We start from the raw sequence: 13,048 nt of genomic DNA on the forward strand, positions 1-13,048 counted from the left end.
TGGCCCAAGTGCAGGTACAGCGTGGCTAGACAATTGTCATTTAGACGGCCCCAACCAGCCGAGCTCGATGGGTCCAAAAGACACAATAAGTGCACTTATTAGGCGTTGCGGATAGTTCTTGTTTCTGGGCTACAACACCGAGAAACTTTGGTTACGATGGCGCGAAACAAGCGCTGGAAACGAAACAAACAGACTTCCACATGCCATCCACTCGACATGATTGCTTCTGAGCAACAACAGTCGGCCTGCAACGTGTCACGGCTAGAGCAGCCTCGGCGTGCGTTCAGAGTTCGTCAGGTGCAGTAGGTGCAGAAGGTGCGGACGCCTATCGTGGATTCGTGGGACGGTCTGATCTAGGGCTTCCATCGGCTCGAGACGTCTCACGCCGTGACTGCGACCGCGCAGAAAGGCTAACCCTTCATCAGTGACGGCGCCCGTCTTCCGCAATCCGTCCCTACTTCTGGGTGGTCTTGTCGACCCCGGCCCAAAACAACGACTGCTAAGCTTGGATAACACAGGCCGAGCATTTGTTACGGTTGATATTTGTGAGATGCTCCAATGGGTGTGCTTCAACCGCCACAATGAAACCCCGATCCCTGTGGCAGTTGCGCAGTGATGAACCAGCACAAGAAGAAGGAGAATAAGAAGGATTTTACCCATCTTCCCTCCTGGACGCACAGACAGCTGCACATACGGCTTGCGCATCTTGGGATGCCCAGTCCTGTGGCATGTGGGCATCCCCTTTCGGGGGAGGGAAGATGAACCCTCGTACCCTGCCAGGTGAGCTTGCAAGGGAGACCCGAGTTAGCCGTCTATCCAATCCAAGCACGAATCCACCACACCTCACCCACGCGAGACTGCAGCTGGCGTGTGTCTGTTCTTAACTGGCCTAGCGCCCGATCGCAGCGGCAGACTGAGCTCCAGTGAAACAGATGGTCTGTCTTGGAGGGAACATCTGACTGACAGCAGCAATGTGCCCTGGAAGCCGGCGCCTTTGAGGTCTCTCAAAGTGGCCTGACATATGGAGCATCTACCGTCTTCTTATTCAACGGGATTGAGAGGAGTCCGGCTCTCTTACTGTGAGATGGACGGATGATGGATGAACGGAGTTGGATTCGGGGGTGTTTCTTCGCCGCCCTTCTTACCGACGCCTTGCGAATCGAAGGCACATTGACGATTTCCGATGTGTTGGTTCGCCTGGCTTCCCCAGTCAGGAGGTACACCAGCAAGCCCACAGTTCATTTGGCTGGACTCGGGATAACCCTTCCCGCGGCGGGAGGGGGGAAGGAGACGCGGAATTGGTACTGGAGCCAGCTGAATATAGCTGCACTACCATGGTGGTCCCCGGTTGGCTTGACGAGAAACTAGACGACGCGGTTGTAAACACCCTTCCGGGCACCTTCCCCTCGGCAGCCGTGTTTTACAGGCAAAGTTATGTGATGAGACCGATAGTTCTTGCGGCAAGCCTCAGACGAGGGGAAACTCGAAAGGCTGAAGATTTCGCGCAACCACCCATCTCTGGAGGTCCAGCCCTCACCGGCGACACCAATCAAACACTACGCAAACACAAACACAGTTTGCTGTCTGTCATCCTCTGTGCAACACAGATGCAAGAGGATTGTTCTCTGGGTATAGCATTTCAGCAAAGAAGCAAGGCAGGTTTCTAGACAGACGCACAGAAGGACCTGATACTCAGAGGGAGGCTTGTGGCCATTGGCACTGATCTGGAGCTGGCCCCGCCTTCCCCACGAAGAAGCGGTGCAAAGAGCAGACTGCAAATAGGTTGAGGCTGCGAGGTCAGGACTCTCTCCCGTTCAGAGGCGGTCGGAGAGAGAACCCCGTCCCGTCCGATCTAGGGTCTCGCAGTTCGCCGACGAGCCGATGCAAAGACGATGTGGAGGCGGCATTCGGTGCCTTGTCAGTGTCGTGGGGCTTCGATTCTTCCTTGTCAGTTTGTGTGAATCCGTACTAAGGTAGTTTTGGCAAGCCAGGCTGAAGTTGCAGCATAAAATAGCACAACACATTCCGCAAAAGACTGGGCCAGGCGACGCCATATCAAAACGGCCGGGCTAGATGTCAACTCGTCATGGCAGACGACAACCACCATGCCAGGCTGGGCCGATGAATAAGCTGACTACTAACGCAAAGCAACATCTACCTACCTAGTTACGCGTCGACGACGACGACAGAGGCAGCTAAACAGGGTGCTTTAGTACGATGCAGAGGAGAGGAACCAGAGGGAGGAGGGGTCTTTCAGGTTCGCACTACGGCACGGGTTTGGCTATATGGCCGCCGTCGCCACGTTGGCGGGCGCTCCATTCTTAGCGGTCGTTCGATGGACGGGGGCTTGTATTGTGAGATGGAGATGGAGATGGAGATGGAGATGGATGAGCTGCGAGAAAGAGAGGCCGAAGAAACGGACAATGTCCACGAGTTCATTCGATGCTTCTTGGCTTGCTTAGCTTGATTGGGGCTTTCCATGGCCAGCAGAATTTTCAAGTTCCCACAGGATTTCAGCACACGAAGGGGCATGAGGCAACGGTTTGTGTCTGTCTCCGTACGGGGTAGGTAGTTTGAAAAAGTGTTTGCCGGAGTCAGCGAGGTTTTACGAATTACCAACATTCCTGGTCTTCCACGATGCTTCCCCTGAATTTCCGCTTTGAGGGGCTTTGCGGAAGTACTTTGTTGCAAGTACACTTCATGACTTCCAAGCGGGACCACAAGTGCCGCTGTTCCCCCAAGAGTCAGATGAGACTTCTGAAGCATTGGCAGCGCATATGTCAGACTTACCTCACTGACTGTGCCGGGTCAAAGTACCTATGGAGGTAGGCTATAGCTTCCAATTTGCACTTGGTTGCACAAGTTCATAACAGAGACAGACAGCCGGAATTCGCCTCCCACTTCAGTGCCCCGTCACGCCCAGGCCCAGGGCAGGTGGCCCAGTACCTAGGTAGCTGTATCCATAGGTATCCGTACCGAGCAATAGCACCACCGCTCCTGCCCATAATTTGATTCGGGTCCTTAAGGTTCCTTCCCCCCGCTTGCGCTCTTTCTGGGCAGCCCAGGTTCATTTGGACATCGTCACTTCCTCCTGAGAATTGAATGCAAACCGAAGAAAAGGTACGTATTCGGTACATATCTCCGCTGCGGTCCTCTCACCCAAATATACGTACCCCTTTCCGTACTTTGCAACTACCATTCTCTTTCCCATTCCACTCCAAGTCCCCTCTTCAACTTTGTCTTCTTCTTCTGCTCCCGTCGGACCTTCCTTTCTCTTCCTCTTTCTCTTTCGCACATTTTCCATCTCCGTTCACCTCTCGGCGCCCCCTTGCCCCCCCGTCCCTCCCGTCCTCCTTCTCTTCACCGACGGCAGGCCGGCTCGCCCTGTTATTGCCCCAGAGGCAACACACATCCTTTCTCTCCTATCCTGTCCTCTTCTCTAACGTCGACCCTCGCACCTGGTAGTGTGTACGTACTACAATTGTATTGCGAACGGATACTTTACGTAGTCCGCCGAACCAAGAACCAAACCAAAACAAACGGCGACCATTCCACCTGCAAGTCCAGGTCCCCGCTGCGTCTGCGATCGCGTTTTCTCAAAGAAAGACGGGGACTCCCCTCTCTTCTGCTTCGACCTTTCTCCCGTCTCTTCCCCTCGGCCGCCACAAAAGACGGCACTCGCACGCCCACACCCACTCACTCACAGTAAACACCCACCACCCCATCAGCACTTACCCTCCTGAGGTACTCCCCCCCCACAGCGCTTCCGACACTCGGTAGAGACCTGAGAGAGAAAGCCAAAATTAAAAGAGCCCTGATATCATCCTTTCCGGCTCCGTCCCTCCATCTCCCCACCTCGCAAATCGGCTCCAATACAACACTTCACACCCTCGCCTCGCCTCGCCTTTGTCAAGTACCTACTCACCTACTTACCCCCAGTAAAGGCACTTCGCATTCCGGCACAAACGAACGGGGTTCACACACACCTTACCGTCTTTTCCAACCTGCTCTTCGGATACCTGAGCTTGCCTCCCCGAGCTACCCTTCGACCCTTGCCTCGGGCTACCCTGCTCTTGCATCCGTCTTTCCATCAACTTACATCTATACATCTAGACCCTGGTGGCCGTCTACTCCTCCTTGCTCTTTCTCCAACCACTCTCCTGCATCCGAGATCCTCTCGCCAAACTCCTTCCGCATATCTCGCCAGCCTTTCCCGTCTCCTTCTTGTTTAACTAGGTATATTCAACGTATCTTCTCCACGATTTTCACGAGAGACAAATGACATTGCGCTGCGGCCTTGCTTCTCAACGACCCGAACTTATACTTGCATCAACTTCGGAAAGTCAGGCATCACGCGGTAAACGAATCCCGATTTGTTCAGCTCAGTTCCTCCAGCGTAACCGGTTATCGATTTCCCCTCTCTTCTGCAAGGCACGACTTGCGGATTTCCATCACCGCTGCTCCTTCTCGAGACACGCACCCTGGGTCAACCAACAATTATTCTCGCCTTCACACGATCCCATTGGACACCGAACGCTACTTTTCAAGTATCTGGTAAGCCTCTTGCATTGCTCTTTGCCCTCGTCACCTCAGCTCAGCCCATCCCGCACCCACGGACACACAAAGCCAACTGGGTCCTCGGGCCACTGACCACGAACGAGTCAAGCCACTCAAGCCATTCAAAAGCCTCCTGTTCTGCACCCCCGTCGAATACAGCATAGCTCCCTGAGCCTCATCAGAGAAGGTGTTTCTGGGCTGACGCTAGATGATGTACTTGTAGGCTCCTCACTCCCTCCCACAGCCTGCTCTCCAGCATCGACGTCCCCTATTTCTCTCTATTCTTTGTTCTGTTGTCTGCCTCGTCCAACGCCTCTGCCGCAATCATCCATACTTGTCGCCGTGTCGACCAGACTTGCCAGTCACTGTAGCGATCGATTCCCACGTCGAGTACACTTCGAGGCCAGTGTAACGCACCTTGCGGTATTAAACCACTTTGAACGGAATCACCAGGACCCGAGCTGCACTGCACCGCTACCAGCATCAGCATCAGCATCCTTGGCCAGCTGCAAGTGGAGAGCTTGCCCGATTCATACCCCTCGCATAAGTCGATCCAACCATCGCCTAGTCGGCTGATTTAACCACACCGGCTTTCCTACCTGCATTTCCAATTGGGAAATATTGAAACGCAATTGTCCTTTGACATCGTACGCTGGCTGGAGTGGGTTATCGCCCTGGTCGCGTCCATGATTTCATCAACACCGTGTCACTAAATTCCAGACTACCACCATGTTTCTCCATTCTGGCGCAAGCCTGCATGGGCACGAATACTCCAACAAGACCACTGCCAACGGCAACCAGCCTGCGCGCAGGCATATTCTCCTACGCTCATCACTGGGCGCATCACCGCTTCAGCGATCATCATTCTCGACCGATGAAACCGAGACGCCGACACAACGTGTCAACCGACGCCTTTCATTACAAGAGCCCGCTTCTGCTACCCGCCCCGTACGCAGAACCCGACCGGTATCTGACTTCGTCCAAAGAAAGGACCTCGTCGTACGCTTCGAGGAAGAACCTACCGTTGTAGGCGAGGAAACACATGGTCTCGATGGCGTGAGCGAAGATGAAGGCAGTCTTGTATCAGAGATCAGCGATACAAGCACTGTAAAAAGATCCAAAAGGTCAAGGCGAGCCGCAAGGCAATGCACCAACTACATGCTGGCCTACCCTCCTCCAAAGCTTCGTACGAAACAGAGACGCTTCGTATCCATCCGGCCGCGACTTCTCCTGCAACTGCAACAACTATCCAGCGACAAGCGGCCCATGCCCGCCATCGATGTTGTCCCCTCAAGCATGATCGCTGGGACAGTGATCCTTCCCCGCCTCGCACGACGTTTTCCCAAGATGTTCAGGGTCAAGGGACAGCTGGGCATGAATGGACTCATCTTGGCCAAGAGTGAAGACTACGACAACAACGCCGACGACTCTGACTCGGACGACAAAGATCTCGATAAGCGCGACTTGGTGGCCGTCATCTCGCCGATCTCGTCGCGAAAAGAGGGCGAGCGGAGGGATTCTGGCGAACAGACGGAGATTGTTTTGGCGGACGGTTCAGTTTGGACGGCAACTCAAACAAGCAATGGATCGTACGATTTCGTCCACATTGATGAAGCTGGGCGGACGACGATTGCGAGATGGGCCAGACGTAATGCCCGACCTCTGTCCACGGCCACATGCACCGCGGTATCGACCCCCGCTCCCTCAGAGTATAAATTCACTTTCAGCATCCTCGATCCACACCTTCGTCGACACCCCGTCATGGCAACCTTGACGCCGGCTAACCTCGAAATCTTGGATAACTACACCACCGTTTCACAGTCCTCTGGGCGATATCCCCCTACACGACCATTCAGCATGGATTTGAGCGGCGACAAGGAAATCCCATCGCTGCCGACTGCATCCCACGGCGCGACACAACGAGAGACTCACCCTGTGGATGAGGCGACTCGAATCCTCATTACCGTAACCTCCGTATGGGTATCCCTCCGCCATGGCCAAGGCTGGGCATCGTCGGCAGCGTCTCCTCTCCCGGGCACCTCCCGACCCGCACAGTCTCGTACTGTTAGCGGCAGCAGCTGCCAGAGTCGGGCATCAACCTTCCCCGTGTCCACGACGGAAATGAATCGGATTTCCTCCCCACCATTAGTACAGCAACAAATAGTGGCTCAGCCTGCATTGGTTGCGCCCAAGAGGACATTCTCGTCAGGAGCCGCCTTCATGCAGCGCCGTCAAACAAAGCTCGGGGGCGAGTCGGTGACCACTGACAATGCGGCCGAGTCTGATGATTTGGGCGGCCTCGAAAAAGTGCCCGAGCCCGCGCCTATGAAGAGGAGTTTCTCCAAAAGAATTCGGGATTGGGGCCATCGCTTCACTTCGAGGAAGACAACAACTGCATAAAGACAGGAAGGAAAAAGCAAGAAACACAGGAACATATTAGGAACAGTGGCAAAGACGCAAATAGGACCCAGAGCTGGTTGACATTCAGCATATACTTTGTAACTGTATTATTATCATTAAGCATAGGTATACCCGGGGATCGGAATCTGACAACACTCGTCGTGCTGAGCGCACGGCGACTAAGAGTTGCGTACATTTGCCTACTCCCTATTCATGGTGATGAACATTGCGCATGTGAGCCGTTGTAAACGAATTGAATCAGTCGTCTACAGACCTCAAGCGAGTAGTTCGTCTAGGTAGGTCGTGATAGATCCGACGGACGACAGCTATATGAATTTCTCCATCTGCAACTTTGATGCAGACCCGAATGCTCAGGCACAGCCAAGCGTGTGTGTGTGAGGCTGAGTGGGATATCGCCGTAGTTGGAAACGGAAACAGCGAAAGTTCTCCGGATGCAGCGATCCGGAAACTGTGGGCCCCGCACCCCGTGAACCCAGCACGCAGAACGCTGGGAACGTGGAATGATCCTTGCGGGCGATCCCGATGCACGATGCGCAGCGAGCGTCGCTCATGATCGGCAATAGGGATCCACCCCGGCGGTGGTCCGTGTGGGGCCTCTTCAAAATCGGAAGGCGAGCTGAGTCCGGTTTCTCAAGTCTTGCCTGAATGGTGTTGATGGATTGCGACAACCTTGTCACTACCGAACCTGACCAAGCCTCATTCAATGTCTTTTGCGACTGGGAGATGACTAGAGATTGAATGTGAAGTGCATTCAACTCTTTACCCACATTCAGGGTTTGCGAAACTTGACTTGATTTTGGGCGAACGATGAATGCTCGAAACAATGTACAACGCAATAGGAACTGCTTGCGCAAGCAGGTATATGACTCAGAAATCGATACTTACAGCTCAAATAATGATGATAGTGATTCAGAACAAGATGTCTTGCTGTTCTCAACAGCGGAATGACTTGCGTGATGGTCAACGGCCATGATTCAGCGGCACACATCAACAGCCCAGGTATGCAACTTAATATAAAGCCAATGAAAGCCACTGCTATTATGAAAATGTGGCATTGAGGCCATATTAAAATATGGATTTCAATTAGACTCGAAGCCAGACAAGAAAACTTACTTATCCTTGAACCAGAGACTAAGACAGCCATGGGCGAGTGGAAGCTCGGCTGTATTACATTAATCCTTCCGGGGCGGAAGGACCGAGATCAACCAGTAGGAAGCGCGGATGGATTTCCATACAGACCAACCCTGGCCCCCATTCATCATCATCGGTCCAGACAAGGCATGCCGAATCAGTTTGCGATGTATTTGGCCCCCGGACAAACAGTACCCACGACCTTGTATCCTGCGTCGTTTGGAGAGACATGGGCTTTTTTCGGGCCAACAGGACCGCCACTCGGGCATATAATTGAAATACACGCAATTTCGGCCTCAGGAAACCTTGGGAAGCCTTTGGAGACTATGTTTTGTGATCCGAAAAGGGGTTTTACGCTAGGATACTCCAGAAGGCGACAGCACGGGGTGTAGTTAGTCCAGAGTTTCGAGAAACAAAATCACAAGACAAAAATCTGCCTTGCGAAACCTGAGAAATTCAGTGGGTGGAATCTAGACGTTTTTCAGTCTTGTGTCATGTCTAACTCTTTCCAAAATAGTTCAACAACGTATTCGCCTGCCCTGGCTTCTGCCCCTTTTTGGGGGATTCTCGTTCAACTTTCTTGCCAATCCCCAAGACAGCAATCAATTCCTCGAACTCGGCTTTTGGAACAATGCCGCCGCTAGCTTCCTTATGACCCCTCGCAAATGAGTCGCCTAGCCGCTCCCTCAAAGTCGTGTCCTCGGCACGAGCAGCGACATCCTGCAAAACCTCAATGATATTAACTGGCGGCTCCTTGGCTCGAGCACAGCGCGGGACACGACATGAAAAGTTGACCATATCAGGCAGATATCCTTCGTTGGCAATCAACACAACCTCGAGCTTGGAGGATGATAGATGACCCGCCCAGCGTGTGGCGATGACGGGGTGGACTTGGGCCTCTGAGCTGATGCGGAAGACGGCGATGCGGCCGTCGGCGGAAAACTTGGGAGGAGTGTGAGTGCATCGTTCGACCTCGGCGTTAACCTCTGCTCTGGCGGCCAGCAGGGAGTTGTTGCTCAGCAGCTCCTTTGGAGAATTTGATGCACGGAGGGCTTTCCAAGCCGAAGGAACGTCGTACGAGGCTGTTCGTCTGGGGGCATTGATGAGTGATACGGCGTCGTTGAGAGCCTTTTTGGTGTACGTTTTGAACGTGGACTTCATGTCGGGAAACGGAGGCTCCCACTTCAAGGTATTCCCCAAGTCTCCATGGGTACCCATGACGCAAAGCCAGTCGCAAGCTTCTGGCACGCTCTCGTGGAGACTTCGGCAGATGAGGTACGTGAGTAGAGAGCTTGTTGCCACCGGAGGGGAGTCGCAAGCTGTGACATGCAACGCGTCCTTTGGGTGGTCGTTTGTCAGTGCGTGATGATGATCAATGACTATACCCCGATGGGGGCCGTCGATGAGAGGTGGTGAAGAACGAGAGCCTTGGTCTAGTATGAAGATGTAGGTGGGCTTGAGAGAAGTCATCTCTGCCCGGCACGCTTCATCGTGGATGTTATGGCCTTTTGGGGGCAAGTACGCAGTGATGAGAGATGGATCTAGGCCAAGAAGAACAAGAGTACGTTCCAAGATGGCCCCAGATGTGAGGCCGTCGGCGTCCTTGTCCGGGACAATTAATGTGGGCTTTCCGGCAGAAACACTAGTAGAGTGTCAGTATGAGAGTGAGAGAAATCACCACTCGAAACATATTCGAGCCTAGTAGTTCTGGTCTATGGATTTCTCAACCATACCATTCGCGGATGAAGGATCTCGCCGCCTCTAGCTTGTCCTCTGGCGCAGGCCACACGATTTGGCCATCAAGACCCCTTACCGAGGGCGTCAAATGATATTCGGGTACCGCCGGCCGTGGCTTCTTGACATTTTTGCTTCCACTGGAAAGATTTGCAGCTATCGCAGTGCGTTTCATACTGAAGATATCGCTGGACACAAAGTGGTTGCTGACTGGCCTCATGCGATTTACATAGAGATAAAATATGGCTTTTGACCGTGGGCTACATTTCCTCAAGTGCATGGCTGTGATAAGGTAGTGGTGTTGAGGCAGGGATGGGTCGTCAGAAGAAAGCTGCTGTCACTAGTCACCTCAATCCGTCGTCAGAGTGCACGCTCGAGCATGTCGTCATAGAACAGCCGCAGTGCCTGGATCGACGCTTCTCACCACAGTGTATATCCTATGCTAGTGGACAGACTTCACACCGTCCTGCAACGGTCAGAGTCACACGTTATTGCGGCAACGGTCCGTACATGTAAGGAAGACGACAGATACAACGGCTCAAATAAGCCGGTGCTTAAGTGAGCATATGTCAAATGTAAAAGAAGTGCCCGGTAATAGCAGAATGTGTGTAGAGGTTGGGTAAGATCGACACGTCATTGCATATGACTTTACATGACGACGCGAGCAGAGCATACATACTAAGGCCACGATGGAGGAAAGTATGATACATTTCGCAGCATTACTTTATGATCTATGTATCCTTCCTACCAGCATCTGTAATCGGAAAAGTCAGTTTTCTCCGTGAACAGGAGCCTCTACAAGCTGTGGCTCATTGTCTAGAGATACGCCGGCTTCAAGACCACTATGACTGCTCATGATGAATGGACAAGAACGAATGAACGAAGCAAGTCACATGTCGGTATTTGGTATCTAGGACAGAACACGCATTTGATTGGCAACATAAACCCCCCCGGAGTTGCTCATTCGCTAAATAAGATAGCCATCGAACAAATGTTGGGGCCGAGGGCAGAGCTCAAGAAGGACAAGGCTGTAATCTTGCAATAGTCACGTTCAGCACTGAAATAATATCTATTGTGGTATCCTTAAATCTAAAGTAAAATAAAGCCAACAACGATGCAGAATCCTGAAGAGAATCGTAAAGCAGTCTACCCTTGAACAGTAGTAATCAAGTGTGATAAACAGCAACGTATTCAACCTCGTACGTCCCGCCTGACAAAGTGGTACTGATAGGTGTCTTCTTCCCGTAAATGGCATCCGGGAAGGATCCACCAATAGCCATGTTCAATAAAATGAAGTGAGGCTTCTGTACAGTCCCCTTCCAGGTGGCGGCCGGCATTTGTGACTGAAGAACCTGGTGAAACTGGACGCCATCGACATACCAGCGAAGAGCTTCTACAGACTTGGATCTGTCGACCTCTACGGTGAAGGTATGAAAGTTACCAGCACAAGACTTTCCAGGGCAAGAACGAAACCCGCTGAGGCCAGATGGCTCATTGCAAGCGCCGCCAGGCTGGGTGCCGCAGTGCAAGACGGCATAAGCGCGGTCAAGATTGTTGATATTTTCCATGATATCGATCTCACCAACTGCCGGCCAGTTCCTAGACAAGATGGGTTAGACTAAAAGTCTAGGGCAGGCCGGGGTTAAAAAGCCTACCAGTAGTTGCCGCGATACTCAGCGCCCAGGCAACTTCCCTCTCGCCTAATTTTTCTTGGCATCTGCTGTTAGTGAATGAGTGAGCCTACCACCAAATTACTAACAGCCGAAAACTCTTCACCTCCCCTTGCCGGAGCCCGCATCCGCGATGGCCTCACAGCCGCCGTCGGGCACCGGACTGATGTCGGCCGACCAAGCCGACCCCGAACCAGGCTCCGGGACACCTCCGGAGCCGAACCCCACCTCAAGAGCTAAGCGACGCCGCGACGCCGAGGCACAGCCGACCCGGCCCAGCCTAACGGGAAGCCAGCTTGATGCCACCACCGACGCCCCTACCTCGGCCGAGGGGCCCGCAGCCTCTACCGCATCTGCTCCGAGCGGATCTGCCACAGGGTCCGTCTTGACAGCCCTTGCAGAAGAAGCTAGACAGTACGAGGCACGGAAAGACGTCTTTCTGACCATTGCACGGTCCGTCGACAGCGTTGTCGCCAGCTTTGACGGTTCTAGAAAGCAGATCGCGAAAGAAGCCACTGCCTATGTCATTCAAACCCTCAAGAGACTGATCAATCACGAGACAAGCCCAATAGCGGCCCGGAGTTGGGCGGCTGTCGTCGCACCGATGGCGGGCAACACCACTGCGGCGACCCGGAGCGGCCAGAGCTGCCAGAGCTCTGCCCGCCCGAAGGCCACACTCCCCGCCGAGGATCAGCCGCAGGCGCAGCCGAAGGAGGACCTCCGCATCTTTGCCCGCGTCCCGGAAGAAAGCTTAGCGGCCGCTCGGAAGATCGCACCGTTCGCCGTACGACAGATCGTCTGTAAGGCCGTTGGCCTGGGGCTAGCGGACCTTCCCCACGTCTACCATATCAGCACAGGTTACTCTCTGAAGCCGCGAAACAAGCAAATACAGGAAAGACTACTTACAAGTAAGGCAAAGCTGGCGGAATGCCTCGGCGCCCACCAAGTCGAGACGCCTATCAAGTGGCACACATACGTTGTGCCGCGATGCCCAACAAAACTACACAGCATTGGCGGGGACGTCCTGGACCCAGCCACACTCGTTGAAGATGAGGTCTTCGCACAGACAGGACAGAAGCCTGTCCTTGCTCGACCGTCCCGCCTTGGGCCCAACCCAGTCACGAACGAAATATCTTGGCTCATATCATTCACATCAGAGGTCACGCCCTTCAGGCTCTTCAACCAAAGCGGCAGATCTCTGCCCATCAAAAAACGAAGGACGCTCATCCGACATGACCCCGGCTGCCAGGGCTACCACGCCAACCGGTTCTGCGGACGACGACCGACTTGCAGCAACTGCGGAAGACCTTCCGACTCACACGAAACGGGACCTTGCATGGCCAGGCCCCAGTGTCCCAACTGCTGCGGCCCCTTCCAAGCCGGCCACACAGACTGCCCAGCGAGGCCCTCGGTCGTAAACGGCGTCGTCTCCCTTCCCGGTCGAAAGGAGCGGGCTCGGATCCGGAAGGCCGGCCAGAAAGCATCGGACACTCTGTACAAGGCTACTCGATCCGACAGTAGCCAGGAGGCGGCAG

General features: G+C 53.7%; 7 protein-coding genes across 7 annotated transcripts; 3 read left to right on the forward strand and 4 right to left on the reverse strand.

Moving 5' to 3' along the window:
- Positions 1-882, reverse strand: BDZ83DRAFT_63452 (uncharacterized protein). The gene has a single exon (XM_060509108.1). It carries the CDS (start codon positions 736-738, stop codon positions 262-264), a length of 477 nt encoding a protein of 158 aa, XP_060360084.1. The 5' UTR covers positions 739-882; the 3' UTR covers positions 1-261.
- An 858-nt stretch (positions 883-1,740) lies between these two features.
- On the reverse strand, positions 1,741-2,153 carry BDZ83DRAFT_63459 (uncharacterized protein). The gene has a single exon (XM_060509110.1). It carries the CDS (start codon positions 2,052-2,054, stop codon positions 1,815-1,817), a length of 240 nt encoding a protein of 79 aa, XP_060360085.1. The 5' UTR covers positions 2,055-2,153; the 3' UTR covers positions 1,741-1,814.
- A 912-nt stretch (positions 2,154-3,065) lies between these two features.
- On the forward strand, positions 3,066-4,029 carry BDZ83DRAFT_63484 (uncharacterized protein). Its single transcript, XM_060509130.1, has 2 exons — positions 3,066-3,120; positions 3,466-4,029. The coding sequence occupies exons 1-2, from the start codon at positions 3,103-3,105 to the stop codon at positions 3,778-3,780; spliced, it is 333 nt and encodes a 110-aa protein (XP_060360086.1). The 5' UTR covers positions 3,066-3,102; the 3' UTR covers positions 3,781-4,029.
- A 1,257-nt stretch (positions 4,030-5,286) lies between these two features.
- On the forward strand, positions 5,287-6,957 carry BDZ83DRAFT_588531 (uncharacterized protein; the record flags this gene model as incomplete). The annotated part of the gene is made up of 1 exon (XM_060506145.1): positions 5,287-6,957. One exon carries the CDS (start codon positions 5,287-5,289, stop codon positions 6,955-6,957), a length of 1,671 nt encoding a protein of 556 aa, XP_060360087.1.
- Positions 6,958-8,026: 1,069 nt separating this feature from the next.
- Positions 8,027-8,538, forward strand: BDZ83DRAFT_63496 (uncharacterized protein). The gene has a single exon (XM_060509136.1). It carries the CDS (start codon positions 8,121-8,123, stop codon positions 8,499-8,501), a length of 381 nt encoding a protein of 126 aa, XP_060360088.1. The 5' UTR covers positions 8,027-8,120; the 3' UTR covers positions 8,502-8,538.
- Positions 8,539-8,607: 69 nt separating this feature from the next.
- On the reverse strand, positions 8,608-10,018 carry BDZ83DRAFT_588520 (DHH family protein; the record flags this gene model as incomplete). The annotated part of the gene is made up of 2 exons (XM_060506143.1): positions 8,608-9,751; positions 9,843-10,018. 2 exons carry the CDS (start codon positions 10,016-10,018, stop codon positions 8,608-8,610), a joined length of 1,320 nt encoding a protein of 439 aa, XP_060360089.1.
- Positions 10,019-11,009: 991 nt separating this feature from the next.
- On the reverse strand, positions 11,010-11,560 carry BDZ83DRAFT_588533 (concanavalin A-like lectin/glucanase domain-containing protein; the record flags this gene model as incomplete). Its single annotated transcript, XM_060506146.1, has 2 exons — positions 11,010-11,442; positions 11,499-11,560. The coding sequence occupies 2 exons, from the start codon at positions 11,558-11,560 to the stop codon at positions 11,010-11,012; spliced, it is 495 nt and encodes a 164-aa protein (XP_060360090.1).
- Between the last annotated feature and the right edge of the window lie 1,488 nt (positions 11,561-13,048).

Source organism: Colletotrichum acutatum (genome assembly GCF_030867785.1).
Source record: "Colletotrichum acutatum strain CBS 112980 chromosome Unknown BDZ83scaffold_128, whole genome shotgun sequence".
Classification (NCBI taxonomy): Eukaryota; Fungi; Ascomycota; class Sordariomycetes; order Glomerellales; family Glomerellaceae; genus Colletotrichum; species Colletotrichum acutatum.

Excerpts from the sequence above, each read along its gene's own strand:
- BDZ83DRAFT_63452 (XM_060509108.1), bottom strand. The coding sequence starts at position 738 with ATGCCCACATGCCACAGGACTGGGCATCCCAAGATGCGCAAGCCGTAT.
- BDZ83DRAFT_63496 (XM_060509136.1), top strand. The coding sequence starts at position 8,121 with ATGGGCGAGTGGAAGCTCGGCTGTATTACATTAATCCTTCCGGGGCGG.
- BDZ83DRAFT_63459 (XM_060509110.1), bottom strand. The coding sequence starts at position 2,054 with ATGGCGTCGCCTGGCCCAGTCTTTTGCGGAATGTGTTGTGCTATTTTA.